The sequence below is a fragment of the Lissotriton vulgaris genome, chromosome 12 (assembly GCF_964263255.1).
Source record: "Lissotriton vulgaris chromosome 12, aLisVul1.2, whole genome shotgun sequence".
Classification (NCBI taxonomy): domain Eukaryota; kingdom Metazoa; phylum Chordata; class Amphibia; order Caudata; family Salamandridae; genus Lissotriton; species Lissotriton vulgaris.
In genome coordinates, this window is record NC_141700.1 from 66,142,520 (window position 1) to 66,162,806 (window position 20,287).

The 20,287-nt window shown below is 46.7% G+C and overlaps 1 protein-coding gene across 8 annotated transcripts in view; it reads right to left on the reverse strand.

Moving 5' to 3' along the window:
• TCF3 (transcription factor 3) overlaps positions 1 to 20,287 on the reverse strand; it is a 784,206-nt gene that overhangs the window by 465,553 nt on the left and 298,366 nt on the right. For all 8 annotated transcript variants that reach the window (XM_086947156.1, XM_086947154.1, XM_086947159.1 and 5 more), the window contains exon 9: positions 8,971 to 9,079. In XM_086947156.1, the coding sequence (XP_086803282.1) occupies positions 8,971 to 9,079 (109 nt within the window). The remainder of the gene's footprint in view (positions 1 to 8,970; positions 9,080 to 20,287) is intronic.

The following is a 20,287-nucleotide window of genomic DNA, read 5'->3' on the forward strand; positions in this document are numbered from 1 at the left end:
GTTTACAACTCTTGCCCTTGTGGTCTCCTTAAAGATGTCTCCAGCGTGTTTCAGGACACCTTTTTAGCATGGGTAGAGTCTCGACAGTTCTCTCAGGTTGAGAAGGTGTAAAAAAAAAAGTCCTCTTTAATAGGGTCACATGGAGCTGGACATCGTGATTTTTTGCTGCCCTCTCAATAAGCGTGTTAAACGCAGCCGTGTTTTCCGTAGGTGAGGTTTTAACAGCATAGATATGACGGTCACTGGGCATTTTGTGGCTCCCCTGGGTCAACAGTGTCTGTCCAGGGTTCAGTGTGGTCTTCTGGATCAGTGTCTACAGGATAACTGTAATCCTCATTGTCACCATCCCCTACACCCACATCTGAATGTGTGGGTGAAAAAGGAGCAGGTTCTTGTCCATATTGTTGTAGAGGTTCAAAAAGGTGATGTTGCAGAATACCTTATTTTCTTTAATGGAATTTTATACGACTCCATAGGCTGTTCTGGGGCGATCTTTCGCTTGTAAATGGAAAGTCTACCAGTCTCAGCGTCGATGAATTGCCTCGACTGATCTTCCTGCAGAGGCTGTCGATGCTTCGTGGCCTCTTCAGTAGTTGTAGGCTTTTGCCCCATGGACACCTTCTTGGCAGCCTCAATGCCCGTCTTAGGGGCGAACGCCTTAGGTGTCACCGGCGGCGGCAGTATAAACTTAATCAGTGGCGACGCCTTTGGAGTTTTACTGACTGTCTTGTGGAATGGCCTTCGGTCCGACAGCTATAGCTTTCTCCTTAAAGCGCTGCAGCGAGTCAGACACCTGCTTTGAAAAAGAGGCGGATGGTTGTGTTGACTCGACGGGGTCTTTAGAGCCACTGCTTGTTTTGGGCTCGAGGTCTTTGCTGACCTTTGCTTTGTCGAGTCGACGTTTGGGATCGAGAACGTTCTGCGTTTCGAGTCCTTTGTTTGTGTCTACGGTCTTCGGCGCCGACCTTTTTGGGTCGATGTCCTTGACCTTCTTCTTCGGTGCCCCGGTCTTTGGCTCGACACCTTTTAGCGACCTCTCCGGGTTGATAGCACTCTTTTGTTACGTCGGAGCCGATGGTTCAGAAGCCTTCGACCCGACCAAAGTAAGTTGTACTTTCAGTTTCGATTTTGTTTCCGGTGCTTTCGGTTTTGTAGTCACCAATGTTTTTTGTTTCGATTTCGATCAATCAACCGATGGCTCTTTTGAATTGTCCGTAGCCGGGCCTTGAAGCGAGGCTGTAGAACTGTGCATTTGATCTTGGGTAAGGCCTTGTGGCGATCCCTCGACCTGAGCCTTATAGAGTGTTTTAGTCTCTGCCCCCATACCAACGGTTGGGCCTAGCTCCTCGCTCGAGCTATCTTCTACGGCCCCAAAGGCCTCATCGTCGTCTCCTACCTCGTCGATGAAGTCTTCATTTTCGACCATCTCCTCATCCTCTGCGTCATAACTGGAGTCAATCTCTGATGCAGGATCCGACAGGTTCCCTTGAACCTCCTGCTCGACTCCCTCATCTTTCTCAGCATCGAAGATGTTCACCGGGTCAGGTGCCGTCTGCTGGGCTTCCTTTCGCGCCGAAGGCGAAGTGTTTTCTTGGAACGGAACCGCGAACAAGCCATACAGCTGGCTTCATCGTGATCCGGAGACAGGCACTTGTTGCACACCGGGTGGACATCGATGCGAGGATACTTGAAGTTGCAAACGGGACATCTCTTGAATGGGCTCAGTTCAATCATCGATCGTCGATAAGGCCTCTGGAGTCGACCGGGCCTTTAGTGCTGAATAGCCACGCGGCTCTTCTTGACGTCCGGCTCGAGGATTGAGCTGGAACAAGTACTCGGCACCGATCGCAAAGACAATACCGACGATACCTAGAGGTCTTTTGGCCAAATATAAAGTTTTATATCGATTCCGAACTTGAGTTAACAAATATACATCCGAACCCAATGGCGGAAAAAAACAATCTGAGAATGGAGAGGATGCCCATGCGCACTGTAGTCCAGGGGAGGAGCCACCTATATCATGATACTTCGAAGACTCTTCCAGGACTACACTAGGCGGCGATCTATGCACAGATATGAATTCAGCAGCCCACATGCCTCGAACATATCTATATCTCGCTCTCTCTCTATATCTCTCTCTTTATATCTCTCTCTCTCTCTCTATCTCTCTATCTCTCTCTCTCTATATCTCTATATATATATATCTATATATATATAAAAAAGCTGGTGAGTACCTACAAGGGAGTTGTGGGCTTACGGTTGATATTATACTGAGGCTCCACCTAGGTCAATGTCAATTCACCACAGAAACGGTTTTGAAAACAAACTTTCAGATAAAAAACACTTTAACGCAGAATTGTTCAATGTGCTTGGCTCTAGAAGATATTTAACACTGCCCTGAGGATACCAGTAGATCAAAGTTACAATCGCACCACAGTCAACAAAAGGGAGCAAACCTAAATTACCTTAGGAAAGCACTAATTTCCATGTCCAACGACATAATAAGCCAGAGCACATGGCTGAGAGTATTCAGAATATGAGGGGACAGTGAACAGTAACAGATTTAACAGAATGTATGATGAGGAAAATGCTACTTACCAGTATGCATCTGTTCTTGGCATGTAGAGCTGCAGAGTTGCACACTATGCATAGATTGCCACCTAGTGTTGGGCCCGGATGTTTGCAGTTTGTTTTGTAGAAATGTCTTAGTAAGTCACGGAATAGGTGACTCCTCCTTTGGATGCTACTGCGCATGGTCAAAGGCTCAATCCCCAGATTGCTTTTCGCCATTAGGGAAGTGATGGAGCTGTATAAGAAATAGTGATGTCCATGTGATATGTATCTAATTAAGATAATACTGGAACAGATAAAGGTAGCCGAGGAGGCGGGTGGGCGTGTGCAACTCTGCAGCTCTACATGCCAAGAACAGATGCATACTGGTAAGTAGCATTTTCCGTTCGAGGCATATGAGCTGCAGATTGCACACTATGCATAGATTACATAGCAGTTCCCACACCTAGCGGCGACCACCCGTACCTGTTGCAGAGGTTTGAAGGAGTTTTTAGTACAGCCTGGCCCACAGTGGCTTGTTGTTTAGTTTGCACATCTACACAGTAATGCTTTGTGAATGTGTGCGGTGTAGCCCATGTGGCTGCTATGCATAGGTCATCTAGGTCAATGTTCCCTAAGAATGCCATTGGAGCTCCTATTTTCCTGGTAGAATGGGCTTTTGGTGGGATTGTTAATGTGTGTTTAGCTTTTTGATAACAAATTTGTATGCATTTAACAATCCACCTAGCGATCCCTGACTTTGAAATGGGATTGCCTTTATGTGGCGGCGAGAAAGACACAAAAAGTTTTTTTGTCTTACGAAAGGGTTGTGTTCTTTCAATGGTTGAGTTACTTTATGATTATATGTTGTTATTGTCATTTAAATTCATGAATGTATTGCTTTCGTCACTATATGTATGATTTTGAGAATTTATAGTGGAATATGATATATGTGTCTTGGTTTTAATGAACTGTTTTTTAGCCCTATCATATAGTTTGCCTGTCTATATGATTTTTAATTAATACATATTAAATTTATATACTGTATTCAATTTTAGTCTTTGTTTATTTTTCACTCTTGCTAGTTTAAACTAATTTGGTCGTCTATAATATGCAGATGTCCTAGGTTTTATACACACATAGGTTCTTTCAATGTTGTACAGTAATGCTCTCTTGATGTCTAAGGTGTGTAGAGCTCTTTCTGCGACGGTTTGAGGCTGCGAGAAAAACACGGGCAGCTCAACAGTTTGATTTAGATGAAAAGGGGAAATGACTTTGGAAGGAATTTTGGATTAGTGCGAAGAACACTTTGTTATGATGCATTTGCAGGAAGGGTTCCTGAATGGTAAATGCTTATAGTTCACTAACCCTTCTGAGAGACGTAATGGCTACTAGAAAAGCTACTTTCCAGGTTAGAAATTGCAATTCACATTTATGTAATGGTTCGAAGGGAGGTCCCATTAACCTTGTGAGAACTACATTTAGATTCCACACTGGTGCAGGTGGTGTTCTGGGAGGAATTATCCTTTTGAGTCCTTCCATGAAAGCTTTAATAGCTGGCACTCTAAAAAGAGATAGATTGTGTTTATTTTGCAAGTATGCTGCAATTGCTGCAAGATGTAACCCGGTAGACGTGTAGGCTAAGTTACACTTTTGAAGGTGCAGTAAATATCCAATGATGTGTTGAATAGACACATCTAGAGGATTAATTTGGTTGTTTTGGCAGTATATGACAAACCTTTTCCACTTAGCAGCGTAACATGGGGGAAGGTTGAGGTAACCAAACTATGACCTCAGGAGCCAGATCGCTAGGTTGAGCTGAGCTGGGTCCTGGTGCCTGATCTCTCCACGGTTCTGCGTTAATAGGCGTGGAGATCGGTTTAGTTTTTGGTGTGGTACTACAGACATTTGCAACAGCGTGGTGTACCACGGTTGTCTGGCCCAAGTTGGAGTGATTAGTATGAGCGTTAGGGAATGTTGCTGTAGTTTGAGCACCACTAATGGAATTAGTGAGAGGAGGAAAAGCGTACGCAAATAGTTTTGAGCAGTTCATCTATATCGCATTGCCTTTGGACAATGGGTGTGGGTATCTGAAGGCAAAATTTGGGCATTTTGCGTTCTCGTGGGTGGCAAAGAGGTCTATTTGAGGTTGTCCCCACATTTGAAAGAACGGATGAAGAACTTGTGGATGAAGTTCCCATTCATGGATTTGCGGAGTTTGTCGACTTAAAAGATCTGCCCTGGTGTTTTGTACTCCTGGGACGTGTTGGGCTAACAGGAAGATCTTTAGTGGTATAGCCCATCTCCATATCTGCTGGGCTAACAGAGAGCTGCAGAGAGTGTGTCCCTCCCTGTTTGTTTATGTAGCACATAGCTGTCATATTGTCTGTGCGGACTAGGACAGCTTTGCCTGACACTTGAGTTTGAAAAGCATTTAGGGCTAGAAACACAGCTAGTAACTCTAGGTGGTTGATGTGGAGTAGCTTTTGTTGCGGTGTCCACCTGCCTTGCGTGGTGTGATGCAGGAGGTGAGCTCTCCAGTTGGAGAGCTATGCGTCCGCTGTCATAACTACTTGAGGAACTGGCTCTAGAAACAGATGACCTTTGGAAAGATTTTTGGTGTTCCACCATTGCAGAGAACGAGGAGTCCTACCGTCTACCAACACTAGGTCTGTTAGTTGACCTTGAGCCTGGTTCCATTGGCATGCTAGGCACTCTTGAAGTGGACGCATTTGCAATCTTGCGTGAGGAACTATGAATATGCAACATGCCATCATTCCTATGAGTTGCATGAACACTCGAGCTGGAAGGGAGTGTTGCGGCTTGAATTTTGTTAGAAGAGTCTGTACACTTGTTATCCTTGCTGGACAGGAATACGCTAGTGTTAACTGGGTGTTTATTGTAGCGCCGAGATACTGTTGTATATGTGAGGGTTGTAGATGCGACTTGGTGTGATTTACTGTGAATCCCATGTCGTGAAGCAGTTGAATGGTAGCGCAAGTGTGTTGTACACACTGGCTGTATGAGCTGGCTTTTATGAGCCAGTAGTCCAGATATGGGAAGACGTGAATGTGTTGTCTTCTTAAGTGTGTTGCTACCACTGCTAGGCATTTGGTAAACACCCTTGGTGCTGTTGTAACTCCGAATGGGAGCACTTTGAACTGGTAGTGCTGCCAGTCTAGCACAAATCTGAGATATTTTCTGTGCGCTGCGTGGATGGGAATATAGAAGTAGGCATCCTTGAGATCTAGAGTGGCAAGGAAGTCGTTTAGTCCCAGTAGTGGAAGGACCTGTTGGAGTGTGCCCATATGGAAATGGTCCGACTGAATGTAAATGTTTAGAGGTCTGAGGTCTAGGATGGGTCTTAGAGATTTGTCCTTTTTTGGTATTAGGAAATACAGTGAGTATACTCCTTTGTTTTCCTGGTGCTTTGGAACTATCTCCAATACATTTTTCTGCAGGAGGGATATTACCTCTTGTCTGAGCAATGTTAAATGTTCCTGTGACATTGGACGCTGCCTGGGTGGTATGTTTGGGGGGGTTAGATTGCAGTTCTAGACAGTAACCGGATTGAATAATTTGCAACAATTACCTGTCTGATGTGATGTTTTCCCAGGCTGGCAGGTACTGTTGGAGTCTTCCCCCGACCGGAGTAGAGTGGGGCGGGGGAAGAGGAAGGGAGGCATTGGGCAGGGGTGGAGGCAGAGCGGGAATTGTTATTTTTACCTCTGCCCTTGTTATTGTTACCCCTGTACCCGCCCCTTTGGTAGCCCTTGCCATAAGTGGATTGTGTGGGGGCTTTGTATGAGGCAGAGGCTGTGTCTGAGGCATATCCTTTTGTGGCACCTCTATAGGATGAGCGACAAAATGAACGTCTGGGAGCCTGCGACTGCAGGGCTTCCATAGATTTGGCGGTGTCTATCTTTTTTCAAGAGTTACATCCACATTGGGTCCAAATAGGTGTTGCTCATCGAAAGGTTGATTTAGAATGGCATTTTGTACTTCAGGTTTGAATCCTGATATACGTAGCCAGGCATGTCTGCGTAGCAGGACGCTGGTGTTAACTGCTCTAGACGTAGTATCAGCTGTGTAAAGGGCACATCTGATGGAGGTATTTGTAATGTTTTTACTCTCTTGGATGAGTTCATGTGCCCTATCCCTGTACTTATCAGGGAGGTGTCTCATTATTGACTCTAATTTGTCATAGTGTGCTCTATCATATCTGGCTAGCAATGCTTGTGTGTTGGCGATACGCCAGATGTTTGCTGCTTGAGACGCAGTTCTCTTCCCTGATGAGTCTAGTAACTTAGACTCCTTATCTGGTGGGGCAGAATCACCTGATGTTTGCGAGTTAGCTCTCTTGCGTGCGTTGGAAACTACAAGTGAGTCTAGTGGTACTGGCCCCTTAATGTATTCTGTGTCTGAAGGGGCGGCTTTATATTTCTTCACTATACAAGGATTAATGATTCTAGTCCTGACTGGGTCTTTAAAGACTAAAGCAGCATGTTTAATTACTCCTTTGAGCATTGGTAAGATGGATGCTGACCTTTGTGCGTTATCAAAGGTATCCATCAGGAAGTCCTCGTCTACAGGGTCTGTATGCATGTCTACCCTGCGATATTGTGCAGCCCTGTGTATTAGTTTGTTAAACCCTATAATGTCTTCAGGTGGGGAAGGCCGCGAGGGGTATAAATCATCCTGTGGGACATTTGGGACATCTGGAGTGGTGTAATCAACCCATGGGTCAGGTGATCCTGTAGGTGTGTCTGGATCAGGCATGTTACCCCCATATCATCAGAACTATCATCAGTATGAGAGGGTGTAGGGGAATGCTGTGGTATGGGAGAGAGTGGTGATGGCATAGGTGGAGGAGAAGGGGAAGGCGGCCTTAAAGGCGAGGTAGACATATCCTTCTTTGCAAGCGGAGCTGGAGCTGGCTTGTCCAGTGGTCGCTTCTTTGAGGCCAAAATCAACTGTCTAGTTATTGGGCCCTTAGCCAGAGTCTTTTGGGCAGGGTCCGGAAAATATAAGTCCTCTTCCGGAGGCCGGTGTTTTGGTGCTGTGGAAGGTTTCGGCACGGAAGCGGTTTGCTTTGGTTTTTTGACAATGTCCTTTGTCAGGGAAGCAGGACTCTTTCTCAGCTCCGAATGTTTTTTCGGTTCCGAATGTTTTTTCGGTTCCGAATGTTTTTTCGGGTCGGGTTCTGTTTTCGGATCCGGTTGTTTCTTTGGATCCGATGCTTTTTTTCGGTTCCGGTTGTTTTTTGGAATCCGAAGCTTTGCTTGGTTCCGACCTGGTTTTCGATGCCGAAGGAGTTGTGGGTTTCGACGCCGGTGGTCTGGATGTCGGCGTAGCAGGTGCCAATGTCTTTTTCGGTGCCGGTAAGTGGGTGCCGGCACCGTGTGAAGGCTGACTCGAGCCTGAGTCGCCTGAAGGCTTAATTGGCTTCTTTTCCGGGCCCGAAGGTGGGGCAGTAGAAGCGGAGTGTGGGTGTGCACCCGAGCCAGATGGCGAAGGTGTAACCTGGGTCTTCTTTGGGTGTGTTGAGGAAGGGTCTGCGTCGACTGTCTTACTTACACCCGTTGCGCTGGAGTGATGTCCTTGACATCCGAATCTTCATGTTCGGAACCGCTGTCGACGTCCTGATGCTCTGGGACGTTGACGCCTTCCTCGAAGATGTCGTCCGGAATGGAGGATGAAGATCGAGCCATTGTTCTTCTTGCTCTTCGGTCCCGGATAGTCTTTTTGGAGCAGAAAGAGACAAGCTGAACAGTCCCTTGCCTCGTGCTCCGGGGAAAGGCAGAGGTTACACACCGTGTGAAGGTCGGTGTGGGGAAACTTCGACCCACATTGAGGACACTTTTTGAATGGCGTCCTTTCCATGAGCTGGAGTTGCAGCCTAGTTAGGCCCGAAGGCAATCAACGACGACCGGAATTGAAGTATTCGACGTTGAAGAATCGCGTCGATTGGAGAAGCGTTCAAAACGTATTTTTTGAAGTTGGTGAGGACTGCACGCCGAAGGAATTCGGTTTCAACACGGAGCGCTGAAAACACATCAGAGCCCGGTGGCGGAAAAAAACAATCTGGGGATGGAGCCGATGACCATGTGCAGTATCATCCAAAGGAGGAGTCACCTATCCAGCGACTTCCTAAGACTTTTCTACAAAACAAACTGCAAACATCCGGGCCCAACACTAGGTGGCAATCTATGCATAGTGTGCAATCTGCAGCTCATATGCCCCGAACACATATTTAGGAAGGAGGTCATTTTCACAACATAAGAGGGAAACTTCTGATGAGTCCAGAACAATTTCAGACCAAAAACACTGCACAGGACAAAACACCATATTCTTACAACCAGACACTGCCGCACTGCTGGAACAAAACTGATGCTACAGACGAACCCCCAATAAGCTGACCTGGCACGTAGAAGGCTCCAGGAGGGTACACTGTGCTAGGTGGTTTAGAGGAAGCATATCCAGCAGGATCCCGACTGTAGTCATCACCTGAGCTGCTGGAGGGGTAGACCTGTGAAGGAAAAGTCAAGCAATAAAAAGAAAAGACAGAAGAGGATGTGCAAGGTATGACTGTTGTAGTTAGATAAAATAAGCCTATTTCCTTGGAACCGTCAACTGTAAAGGGTATTTCTCTTCATGACTAGTGTGCTTCTGTTGTTCGTTCCTGTTGAAACACAAACTGCTTTACCTTCACACACCATATTAAACCCTATGTAAGCATTCTCTTTACTTCCAAAGAAATAATATTTTTTACAGTCCAACACCCAGATGTGCATCAAGTGCTGAGAGAAGTCTAGCCAAAAATACGATATTAACAAAGAGTTTTTACCAGGAGGGATAGACTTGTGTTTTTATCTATGCCATAAAAATATCTATGACAACAAACTGGTGTGTAACATCAGTAATTCTTTCTTCTCGAACATGATATCTTCCTTAGTCCTCCTGAACACTGCATGAAATCCTAACCTCACCCATTCTTAAAGGCGGTGGGAGAGGGATATGGAATGAAAGAAAGGGAGATGTAATAGTGTGTCAGGAACACTCAATATGCATTCTTAGCTGCTGCCAGTAGTCGGGAATAGGGAGCTGGATTTTCCTTCAGGTATTTTCCAATGGACTCAGCAAGACTGTTTTTAACTTTCATTCACCTTTTCGCAGTCAGAACAGCTCAGGAGCCTGCTGTAGAGGACCAGGCACTATGGGGGAGGATTAGCCTAGCCTCCTTTTTTGTCTGAAGGATTTTAAAGACAAGTAGTGTCTGAACTACAAGATTGATGGTTTTAATACAGTGTTTCACGCTGCTACTTTGGTGGCAATTTGATTTGAAACTGAAAATATGGGGGACTTAAAAATAAACTAAACAGTGTCTGGAAAAGCATGTACGACGATTCATACTTGAACGGGTGGGTGTCGAGTTGGGGAGGTGTTTTAAGTGGCAGGAATAAATGGTGGGAGAGAGGAAAGGAATTAATTGTGAAAGTGAGGAAGGGAATAAAGGGTGGAAGGGAATTAAGGGTGGGAGTGAGGAAAGGAATAAAGGATGGGAGTGAGGAAAGGAATAAAGGATGGGAGTGAGGAAAGGAATAAAGGATGGGAGTGAGGAAAGGAATAAAGGATGGGAGTGAGGAAGGGAATGAAGGGTGGAGTGAGGAAAGGAATGAAGGGTGGAGTGAGGAAAGGAATGAAGGGTGTCAACAGGACAGCGTGACAAAGGAATATATGGAACAATTAAAAAAAAGTCCCTGAAAACAAAGTATCAAGACAAAAATACGGGAAGCTAGCCGAAGTTAGGCGCTGCTGCTAGGAGGAAACAAAGGAGGCTAAGGAGGGACGAAGAAGCCAAGCCTTCTGAAAGGACAATCATAGTCACCAATAAAAAGCCAATGGGCGTCCTGTCAGCCCAATAGTATATACAACAGATCGAGAGACAGCGCATGCGCGGTAATGGCTCGACCTAAGAAGGAAAGGAACACGGGGAGAGTATAATGGAAAAGGGGTGCAATAGGAATGAGAATCCAGTTAATGGACTTTCTATTATTTGATTTAACAGCAGAATTTGGATTAGGAATTGAATGAGACGTGGTTAATGGCACTGCACCATCTGTCACTAGCTGGCCCCTAGCCAATAATTCAGGCATCTGTGAGACACTGAAAAAGAGACCAAAGATTGAAGGGAGCAATGAAACCGAAATGAAAACACAATATCAACAGTGAATAGCAGACGTTTTATGCAGGTCTCAATTACAAATTCAGCCTACAAAACAAGGAATACTTCTGTAATTCTGCCATAAGCACTTCACAAGGAAAGGAGTTTAATAGTCTAAGGCGCACCTCCTGAGCAGCAGCACCACTTGTGTCCTAAGTTCCAGACTCTGGGTTCCCTGTTCTTCACTTCCTTTGGCAGGTTTTCATTTGCATCCTATATGTTAACATGTTGTGTGCCCTCATTACAACAAGTATGCTTGAATATATCAAGACAGTTGCAAGCCAGACATACGGATTCTACTCTGATGCAGTCTCTAAACATGTATTTCTCGGCCAGTCTGCCCCTCATCAATCATACACACAGGGTTGGGATTTAGCTAGCTGTGCTAAGTCTTAAAAATGTATGTTTTCATAAATTATTTTAAATACAAATCTCACCTGGACACAGACTATTTCATTAGCTTAAGGGACTGTTCACAGAGTGGCACCTGAGTAATATATGGTGTAAAGTACCCCCCTTATACATTTGAAAGATATTGCACGTCACCTGGAGTTCCGTGACCACATACAGAATAATGCCAAAGGTAGAGGTCCTTTATAATGTATTTGTACTCTATGGCGATTTATATATGGGATAAAGTGACCCCTGCCGTACATTATAAGGATACTGCAAGTCACCTAGGAGTTCCATGACCACACAGAGGAATGAGACTGAAGGCAGGGTTCCTTTCTAAGGTTAGGGAACTCAGAGGTATCTTACAATATCCTTATAATATATAGCTGGGGGTACTTTATTCCTTATAATAAACAATCACATCATCACCTTTCCCACAAATCACAAATCCTTCGCGCACAGGTCTTTCATATAAGAAAAAGCTTGCGTTGATGATTAAATATAGAAGAGAATCTCTAGTGTAAAATTAAACACACAAACTATAATAGATCATTGCTGCAAAAGTTATTAGAATCAATTTAATACAAGTCATTTAAAAACAAAACTCAAAAGTAAAAAACAGAGAAAGATTTTTACTTTTCTATAGCTACCTTAGGTACAACTAGAAAAACAGAGCAGGATAAAGAAGAGCAATGTTTTGTTTTCGCTGATTAAACAACTGCTTTAATTATGCTCTGTGACCTGACCTGCTTTCACTTCGGCTGTTGGCTCTGGCAGCAGGTACTGTGACATCAGAACTCAACTGAACAAAGTTATTACAGTTTGTTTTCAATGTGATTTCTTTATAAATCGGCGACTGAGCGCGTCACCAATTATATAAAAAATTAAAGACAGGCTTTTATTTTAATACATGGATTGTAGAATCACATGTGTAATAATATCCTTCTAACATAGGGCTCTCTATTTTATTCCTTGCCAGGTAAAGGGATTTCTTAAATGGGTACAACTGCGATCACCATCAGACTTAGCTGACCCCAGACAAACACTACCAATCTTGCCTACACTGAATCTCATATCCAGTTGCATGTTTGTGCTGCACTATTCACTAGATCTGAAGTGGATTTTTAAAATCTTCAGCCTTTGGCTTTTTTCACTTTACCCTTCCGATTCCTGGAGAATCACTGCTGTGAGCACACAACATTGTTTTTACCATGAAATTGCACTAATTGCCAGGCTATGCGGTTAAATCTCTTATTTCGAGGTGTAAAAATTAAGAGCCAAACTTTTCAGTCTTATATGGCATTAGCAAGACGCATTTTCAAGTTTGCATGTTCTATGCTGTTATTTATTTTTACTCTACAGAAATTGATAAAAATGTTATGACAGATGCGACCTGTAAATTTTATCTTAATTTGTTTAAATTCATGGAATGTGAAGCTGTTTTTATTCGCACTGGTCACGTTAATGAACATGATTGTCTAAATAAGGAAAATGCTACTTACCAGTATGCATCTGTTCTTGGCATGTAGAGCTGCAGAGTTGCCCACGGTGCATAGATGGCCACCTAGTGTTGGGCCCGGATTTGTGCAGTTTGTTTTTGTTGTAGAAAAGTCTTTGGAAGTCACGGGACAGGTGACTCCTCCTTTGGATGATACTGCGCATGGGCATCGGCTCAATCCCCAGATTGTTTTTCACCATTAGGGAAGTGATGGAGCTGTACAAGAAGTAGTGAGGTCCATGTGATTTGTATCTAATTAAGATAATACTGGAACAGATAAATGCAGCCGGGGAGTCGGGTGGGCGTGTGTAACTCTGCAGCTTTACATGCCAAGAACAGATGCATACTGGTAAGTAGCATTTTCCGTTCGAGCGATATGAACTGCAGATTACACACTGTGCATAGATTGTATAGCAGTACCCACCTTTAGCGGCAACTACCCGTATCTGTTGTAGTTGTTTGAAACAGAGTTTTTAGTACAGCCTGGCCAACAGTGGCTTGTTGTTTAGTTTGCACATCTACACAATAGTTTTTTGTGAATGTGTGCGGTGTAGACCATGTAGCTGCTTTGCATATATCATCTAGGGGAATGTTCCCTAAGAATGCCATTGAAGTCCCTATTTTCCTTGTAGAATGGGCTTTTAGAGGAATTATTAACGTAAGTTTGGCTTTCTGGTAACATATTTGTATGCATTTAACAATCCACCTAGCTATCCCCGATTTTCATATGGGGTTGCCTTTATGTGGTGGTGAAAAAGACACAAAAAGTTGTTTAGTTTTACGAAAAGTATGTGTCCTTTCAATGTAGTACAGTAATGCTCTTTTGACATCTAAGGTGTGTAGAGCTCTTTCTGCGACTGTTTGTGGCTGCGAGAAAAATACGGGCAGCTCAACAGATTGATTTAGATGGAATGGTGAAATGACTTTTGGAAGGAATTTAGGATTAGTACGTAGAACGACTTTGTTATGATGCGTTCGCAGAAAGGGTTCTTGAATGGTAAATGCTTGTAGTTCACTAACTCTTCTGAGAGAAGTAATAGCTACTAGGAAAGCTACTTCCAAGTTAGGAATTGCAATTCACAATTATGTAATGGTTCAAAGGGAGGTCCCATTAACCATGTGAGAACAATGTTTAAGTTCCACACTGGTGCAGGTGGCGTTCTGGGAGGGATTATTCTTTTGAGTCCTTCTATGAAACGAATATGCTACTTACCAGTATGCATCTGTTCTTGGCATGTAGGGCTGCTGACATTCATATCTGTGCATAGATCGCCGCCTAGTGTTGGGTCCGGATGATTGCACATTGTTGTCCTGGAAGAGTCTTCGAAGTATCACAAGATAGGTGGCTCCTCCCCTGGACTACAGTGCGCATGGGCATTGACTCCATCCTCAGATTGTTTTTAGCCATTGTGACCAAGATGGAGTGAAACTAAGTGAATGATGACCATGCTAGAAGTATGTGTGAATTCTGCAGCTGCTACAGGCGCCGGGGAGGAGGGCGGGCGATATGAATGTCAGCAGCCCTACATGCCAGGAACAGATGCATACTGGTAAGTAGCATATTCGGTTCGAGGCATGTGGGCTGCTGAATTCATATCTATGCATAGAATACATAGCAGTCCCTCCATTAGCGGCGGCCGCCCGTGCCAGCTGCAGCAGTTTGGAAAAGTGTTTTCAGAACAGCCTGCCCTACAGCTGCCTGCTGTTTGGAATGCACATAAACACAATAATGCTTTGTAAATGTGTGTGTGGTAGACCATGTGGCTGCTCTACATATGTCTTCCAAAGGGATATTTCCAAGGAAAGCCATGGAGGCCCCAAACTTACTGGTGGAGTGGGCCCGCGGTGAAATGGTGAGAGTACGTTTGGCTTTCAGATAGCAGATCTGAATACATTTAACTATCCACCTAGCAATACCAGCTTTGGAAATGGGGTTAACTTTGTGTTGTGGCGCAAAGGCAACAAAGAGTTGTGTAGTCTTCCTAAAATCCTTGGTCCTATCAATGTAATACATTAAGGCCCTTTTGACGTCAAGGGTGTGGAGCATTATCTCCGCCAATGACTCAGGATTTTGGAAGAACACAGGTAATTCAATAGTTTGGTTAATATGGAATTGAGATACAACCTTAGGAAGGAATTTAGGGTTAGTGCGAAGCACCACCCTGTTGGAATGAATTTGAATAAATGGCTCTTGTATAGTTAGTGCCTGGAGCTCACTAACTAGTCGCAGCGATGTAATTGCTATAAGGAAAGCCACTTTCCATGTCAAGAATTGAATCTCGCAGGAATGCAGTGGTTCAAAGGGGGGACCCATCAGCCTGGTGTGGACCACATTGAGGTTCCACTCCGGAGCTGGCGGAGTCCGTGGAGGAATAACTCGCTTGAGCCCTTCCAGAATGGCTTTAATAGCAGGCACTTTGAAAAGTGAGAGGTGTTGCCTGTTTTGAAGATAAGCAGCCATCGCAGAGAGATGTATGCAAATGGAAGCATAGGCCAAATTACATTTGTACAGATGGAAAAGATAACAAATGATGTTCTGAATAGATGCATCTAGCGGGTTAATGTTGTGGTCTGCACAGTAAATGACAAACCGCTTCCACTTCGCCGCGTAGCATGCTCTAGTGGTGGGCTTTCTTGCCTCCCGGATGATGTCCATGCAGTTCGGAGGAAAGTTTAGGTAGCCAAACTCTAAGACCTCAGGAGCCAGATCGCCAGGTTGAGCTGTTGGGGATCTGGATCCTGAATGTCGCCATGGCTCTGCGTCAGAAGGCTGGGTGTGAGGCGTAGCCTCTGATGCGGTACCACGGACAGTTCTAGAAACGTGGTGTACCATGGTTGGCGAGCCCACGTTGGAGCAACCAGGATGAGAGTCATCGAGTGCTGCCTGAGTTTGCGTGCCACCAGCGGTATCAGAGGTGCTGGGGGAAAAGCGTACGCAAATCTGCCTGACCAGTTCATCCATATCGCATTGCCCTGCGACTGTGGGTGTGGAAACCTGGCGGCGAAGCTTTGGCATTTTGCGTTCTCCCTTGTGGCGAACAGGTCTATCTCTGGATGACCCCACATTCGGAAGTACGGTTGGAGTACTGATGGATGCAACTCCCACTCGTGCATTTGGTGGCTGTACCTGCTGAGCAGGTCCGCCATCTGATTGTCCTTGCCCGGGAGGTGTTCTGCCATGAGGAAGATGTTCCTTTGAATGGCCCACTTCCACATGCTCTGAGCCAGATGAGACAGCTGCGGAGAGTGGGTACCTCCCTGCTTCTGAATGTAGTACATGGCTGTTAGGTTGTCCGTCCGGATCAACACGACCTTGTTGCACAGATGTACTTTGAAAGCTTTTAGTGCCATGAAGATTGCCATCCGTTCCAGAACATTGATGTGCATCTTCCATTGCTGTTGCGTCCATAGTCCCTGCACAGTGTAATGGAGTACATGGGCTCCCCATCCCTGGAGAGAAGCGTCCGTCGTCAGGATGATCTGTGGCACAGGCTCTTGGAACGGTCGTCCCTTGCAAAGGTTTTGTGGATTCCACCAATGCACAGAGTTGTATGCCCGACCGCTCACCAACACTAGGTCTTTCAACTGTCCGTGAGCCTGAGTCCACTGACGTGCTAAGCACTCCTGAAGCGGACGCATATGTAGTCTCGCGTGCGGGACTATGGAGATGCAGGAGGCCATCATGCCTATCAACTGCATGAACACTCTTGCTGGAAGCGAGTGTTGAGGTCTGAACTTTTGTATCAGCGATTGAATGCTGCTGACCCTCACTGAATTCGGCTGTGCAGTGGCTGCCAGAGTGTTTATCGTCGCACCCAGATACTGCCGTATGTGGGCGGGCTGGAGGTGGGATTTGGGGTAATTTAGTGAGAATCCCAGATCGTGAAGGAGGTGAATGGTGTGGGACATGTGGGCGGCACACTGCTGGGCTGACTTCGCCTGGATGAGCTAGTCGTCCAGATAAGGGTAGACATGGATGTTCTGTCTCCTTAGGTGCGCCGCCACCGTCGCTAGGCACTTTGTGAACACCCTGGGTGCCGTGGTGACTCCGAAAGGCAAAACCTTGAACTGGTAGTGTTGGTTTTGGATGGTGAACCGGAGGTACTTCCTGTGTGATGGGTGCAGTGGAATGTGAAAATACGCATCCTTTAGGTCTAAAGTTGCGAGAAAATCCCCCTGACTGAGCAACGGGAGCACTTGCTGCAGGGTCAGCATATGGAAGTGCTCTGACAGGATGTACTGGTAGAGGGGCCTGAGGTCCAGGATGGGCCTGAGGGACCCGTCCTTCTTTGGTATTAAGAAGTACAGGGAGTAGACCCCTGTGCCTCTTTCCTGCACAGGCCGAGCTCTATTGCTCCTTTTTGCAGCATGACAATGACCTCCTGCTGCAATAAGTGCAAATGCTCGGCAGACATAGGACGGTGTCTTGGGGGTATGTTGGGTGGAGTGGATATTAACTCCAGACAATAACCGTAATGTATCAGTTTTCTGACCCACCTGTCTGTGGTGATGGTTTTCCAGACTGGCAGGAACTGCTGGAGTCTCCCCCCGACCGGTGTTGCGTGGTCGGGGGGCAGTGACAAGGCGTCACTGTTTGTTGGTGGCAGAGGATCTGGAGTTGTTGTTTCCACGACCTCTGCCCTTGGCGCTGTTACCACGATATCCACCTCGACTCTTGTTGGTGTACGTGGACGGAGTGTTGCCTTTGTAGTACTGCGTGGTTTGGGAGAGCTGGCCTCTGGAAACGCCTCTAGTGCTTGAGCGACGAAAAGACCCACCCCGAAACTGCTGGGACTGCAAGGCACCCATGGATTTAGCAGTTTCAGTGTCCTTCTTAATTTTTTCTAAGGTGGTGTCAACCTCCGGGCCAAACAAGTGATCTGGATTCACCGTTTGATTAAGGATGGTGGTTTGTATTTCTGGCTTAAATCCAGAGATTCTCAGCCAGGCATGTCGTCGTAGCATAACACTAGTGTTGACAGCCCTGGCTGCGGTGTCAGCCGCGTCCAGAGCGCACTTAATTGAAGCATTAGAGATCAGCTTCCCTTCCTGAATAAGCATCTCAGCTGCCTCCTTGTATTCATCAGGCAGGTGCTGCAACAGGGTCTCCAGCGTGTCATAGTGTGCCCTGTCATACCTCGCCAGAAGCGCTTGTGTATTCGAAATGCGCCAGATGTTGGCCACTTGTGCTGCTACCCTCTTCCCTGATGCCTCAAAGACCTTAGATTCTTTGTCTGGGGGAGGAGCATCACCCGTAGTCTGAAAATTAGCCCTCTTCCGGGCATTCGAGACGACAAGGGAGTCCAGAGGCAACTGTCCTTTGATGTAGGTAGGATCAGTAGGCGCTGACTTATACTTCTTTTCGATCCTAGGGTTTATCACCCTCGCCCTGGTAGGCTCTTTAAAGATGTCTCCAGCATGTTTTAAGACACCTTTCAGCATAGGCAGAGTCTTGACAGTTCTCTGAGACGGTATCAAAAAGGAAATCGACATCAATAGGGTCAGCATGGAGCTGGACGTTGTGATTGTTAGCTGCCCGTTCAATGAGGGCATCGAAAGCTGCTGAGTCTTCTGTAGGAGACGTCTTCGCAGAATATAGTTGAGGGTCTTGTCCTGAATGAGGATCACCTGGGTCAGCACCAGCAGCCCAGGGTTCATTGGCATCCTCAGGGTCTGTATAGACAGGATAGCTGTGCTCATCCTCATCACCGTCCTCCCCAGCGTCCACATCAGAGTAAGTGGGCGAAACATTATGAGTCTGTGGAGAAAGTGGTTCCACCAAGACAGGAGTGGAAGCAGAGTCCTTTTTCTTCAGAGGAATCTTGTAGGACTCCATTGGACGTTCTGGGGCAATTTTCCGCTTGTGGAGGGAAAGCCTGCCCGTTTCGGCATCAATGAAGTGTTCTTGTTGCTCGTTCACTGAAGGTAGTCGAGGCTGTGGGCTTGCGACCACCGTCGACTACTTCGGCGCCGAGGAAACCTTCTCGGGGACGCTGGCGACCGCCTTAGGAGCGAAAGCCTTCGGCGCCATCTTCGGCGGCAACGTAAAATGAATGTGCGTGGACGCCTTATGAGGTTTCTCAACCGGCTTCGGAGGCGGAGGATCCTTCGGTCCGACCGATAAGGTCTTGTCCCTGATGCGCTGCAGGGAGTCCGTCACCTTCTTGGTGAAAGCGGCGGATGGGCGCGCCGGTTCGACGGAATCCTTTGAGGTCTCACCAGGAGTAGACTCTCGGGGTGCGCCGCTCTTGGCCCGGTCCTGTTGACGCGGAGTCTTGAGAACCTTTGGGTCACTTCGTCCTTTCTTCGGGTCACCGAGAGCTTTCTTCGGGTCGCAGAGTCCTTTGCTGGTGTCGACCGTCTTTGGCGCCGACGCACTCGGCTCGACCACCTTGACTTTAGTCTTTGGCGCGGCAGACTTCGTCTCGACGCCCTTGACTTGAGCCTTCGGCTCGACAACACCCTTCTGCTTCTTCGGCGCCGAGGGCTCCGAGGTCTTGGATCCGACCAAAGTGATGCGCACTTTCGGTTTCGAGGACGGCACCTGAGCAGTTTGTGTCGAGACCGTAGGTTTCACTTTCTGTTTGGATTTGCCAGGGTGCGTCTCAGCAGCAATGTCCGTGGCTGAGCCCGAAGGCGGGGCCGTAGAACCCATCGTAAGATCTTGGCAAAGGCCTAATGGCGATCCCTCGACCTGAGCCTTATGAATTGGCACGGCCCCAGTGTCAGTTTGAGGAAGCTCTTCGTCCGAGCTATCCTCCATGGCCCCGAGGGCCCCGTCGTCCACTACCTCGTCGACGACTTCTTCGGCTTCGAACATTTCGACATCCGCATCGTAGTCGTAGTCCGACGCGGGGTTCGACTCACTGATGTCCCTGGTAGATTCTTCCTCGACATCCCCTGCATCGAAGATGTCCACAGGCGCCGGTGCAGCATGCTGGGCCTCCTGGCGCGCAGCTCGTCGAAGCTTAAGCGTCTTCTTGGACCTGAAGCGGGAACAAGCCATACACTTGGCTTCATCATGGTCCAGCGACAGACACTTGTTGCACACCGGGTGGACCTCGATGTGGGGATACTTCGAGTTGCAGACGGGACATCTCTTAAATGGACTACGGTCCATGAGGAACGGTCGATAGGGTCTGAAGCGTCGACTGGGCCCTTCCGCGTCGAAAGCACGCGGGTGTAGGGAATCCGGCTAGGGACCGAGCTGGAACAACTAAGACCGAACGCAAGACTATACCGACGATTAAACTAAAGACCTTTTGGTCTTAAGAAAGTTTATCGATTCCGACTAGAGGGAACCCAAAGACATCCGAACCCAATGGCGGAAAAAACCAATCTGAGGATGGAGTCGATGCCCATGCGCACTGTAGTCCAGGGGAGGAGCCACCTATCTCGTGATACTTCGAAGACTCTTCCAGGACAACAATGTGCAATCATCCGGACCCAACACTAGGCGGCGATCTATGCACAGATATGAATTCAGCAGCCCACATGCCTCGAACACCTTTATAGCTGGTACTCTAAAAATAGATACACGTTTTCTATTCTGTAAGTATGCTACAATGGCAGCAAGGTGTAGTCTGATAGACGTGTGGCTAAATTACACTTTTGAAGGTGTA